Source organism: Morus notabilis, unplaced genomic scaffold (genome assembly GCF_000414095.1).
Source record: "Morus notabilis unplaced genomic scaffold, ASM41409v2 Scaffold179, whole genome shotgun sequence".
In the NCBI taxonomy this organism is placed as follows: Eukaryota; Viridiplantae; Streptophyta; class Magnoliopsida; order Rosales; family Moraceae; genus Morus; species Morus notabilis.
Genome location: NW_010360916.1, coordinates 396,214 through 398,048, shown reverse-complemented (window position 1 = coordinate 398,048; position 1,835 = coordinate 396,214). Strand labels below are relative to the sequence as shown.

General features: G+C 34.4%; 1 protein-coding gene across 2 annotated transcripts; it reads left to right on the top strand.

Annotated features, from left to right (window-relative positions):
- The first annotated feature begins 220 nt into the window (after positions 1-220).
- Positions 221-1,623, top strand: LOC21406709 (two-component response regulator ORR9). Of its 2 annotated transcripts, XR_002902167.1 has the most exons (5): positions 221-323; positions 430-581; positions 705-775; positions 997-1,417; positions 1,495-1,623. XR_002902167.1 is itself a non-coding variant. In XM_024165316.1 (4 exons), exons 1-4 carry the CDS (start codon positions 221-223, stop codon positions 1,190-1,192), a joined length of 522 nt encoding a protein of 173 aa, XP_024021084.1. In that variant the 3' UTR covers positions 1,193-1,623. The 2 variants fall into 2 exon arrangements, 1 of the variants encoding a protein (XP_024021084.1); XM_024165316.1 differs by having other exon boundaries at positions 997-1,623.
- Positions 1,624-1,835: the final 212 nt, after the last annotated feature.

The window sequence follows — 1,835 nt, the reverse complement described above, 5'->3', positions numbered from 1 at the left end:
TAGAAGATCCGTTAGACTATTGATGATATCTGTGGGATCTCACTTTCTAACTTGTCGGATTTCGGATATGATCTCATTCTGATTCTGATTGCCTGCTTCCATTTAAAAACCACACACCTGTCTTTTTGGTTTCATCACATTTAATTTTTCATCTCCTTTTTGCTTTCTTTTCTCTTCTTCCTGATTCTTGATTCCAATCTCTTCTCCTTCTTCTTTCATTATGGCTATGGCTGCAAATGCTCAGTTTCATGTCCTGGCAGTCGATGACAGCATCATCGACCGAAAGTTGATTGAGACTCTCCTCAAAACTTCTTCATTTCAAGGTAATTTCAATATGAAATCTTTCAAGTTGGTTTTTGGATTCGTCTTTTGCAATATAATTTAGTTTAATATTGACGAGATTTTGTGGGTCGTCCTTGTTCTTTGCAGTTACTGCAGTAGATTCAGGAAGTAAGGCTTTGGAGTTTCTGGGTTTGCATGAAGATGAGCAAAATCATCATCACAACTCGGAAGTAAATATGATCATCACTGATTACTCTATGCCTGGAATGACTGGTTATGATCTCCTTAGAAAGATCAAGGTAATTTGCTTTCATGGGAACTTATAATATCATTTCTAAGATGTAAAAAATAATAATAGTCATAATATTTGCATAATGTTAGCCAGATTTTATTAATTTGGCCAGTGTTCTTATGTTATGCAGAAATCTAAATATCTTAAAGATGTACCGGTTGTCATCATGTCCTCGGAGAATATTCCATCAAGAATCAGCAGGTAAAAGAAATAGTGAAAATCACTCTATTATAGTTTAGAAGAAAAATATCGAAATGAATATATATATATATATATATATATATATATAATAAAACCCACGAACGAGGCGAGATTCTAGGGAGTAGTTTAGAAGAAAAATATCGAAATGAATATATATATATATATATATATATATATATATATATATTCTGAATGGATGCTGACTCTTTGTTATTGATAAGGTGCTTGGAGGAAGGCGCAGAAGAATTCTTTTTGAAACCAGTTCAGCTGTCGGATATGAACAAGCTTAAGCGTCATTTGTATAAGGGTAGTTCTAAGAACTACAAACACAATATCAAGAAAAGAAGGACCATCATGAAAGAAAACCAATCACCCAAAAAAGCAAGAAAATCATGTATTGGCTTGGAAGTGATCTAAGAAGTACGTACATTACAAGGGTGAAGGGACACTCATGTTCTCTGTTTTGCGAATAGGATCAATGATTTTATTCTGAGATCTCCGCAAAGGCAGCAACTGTCTAGCTGGTTTGGAGATGAACTAAAAGAATATGGGGCTCATTCTGAAAACAAAGATGGGAATCAATTCAAGTCATTTACGACTTCCGGCCTATTGGCCTTTCCAATGTCTCCGATGAAATCCTTGGTAAAACTTTCGGTCACAGATTCATAGAATTATCTCCATTTAAGGCTGCATTTGTGATAAGGGCCACAATTTTTTAGGACAACATTATAGCAAGGCTGAAAATGGAGGAGACAGCTTCGCGGAGTATCTCCGGTCACCAGCCGCCTCTTTTTCTGGATATGGGCATTTTCTTTTGCTCGGTGAGGTTAATGCCAAGAGAGGAGCAAACAGACTTGGTCTTGTTCATTTCATCGAGTTTTTCGTTTTAAGTTTTTATACATTAAAAAGTTTTTAAAAAATGTCACATTTAATTTTTTTTGTTACAGTTAAAAATTCTCACAAAATATCACATCTCAATTTAAATTAAAAATTCAAATTCGCAAAACCAACGAGGTTCTAGTTGTAGAGTTAAAACCTTCAAATTTGTTTACCTGAAAAA

What these genes read in the sequence shown, in the direction of transcription:
- LOC21406709 (XM_024165316.1), top strand. Translation starts at nt 221, where the DNA reads ATGGCTATGGCTGCAAATGCTCAGTTTCATGTCCTGGCAGTCGATGAC. An exon ending in CAAAACTTCTTCATTTCAAG is followed by an intron (nt 324 to 429) that starts GTAATTTCAATA and finishes TGTTCTTTGCAG; the next exon opens with TTACTGCAGTAGATTCAGGA. An exon ending in ATCTCCTTAGAAAGATCAAG is followed by an intron (nt 582 to 704) that starts GTAATTTGCTTT and finishes TATGTTATGCAG; the next exon opens with AAATCTAAATATCTTAAAGA.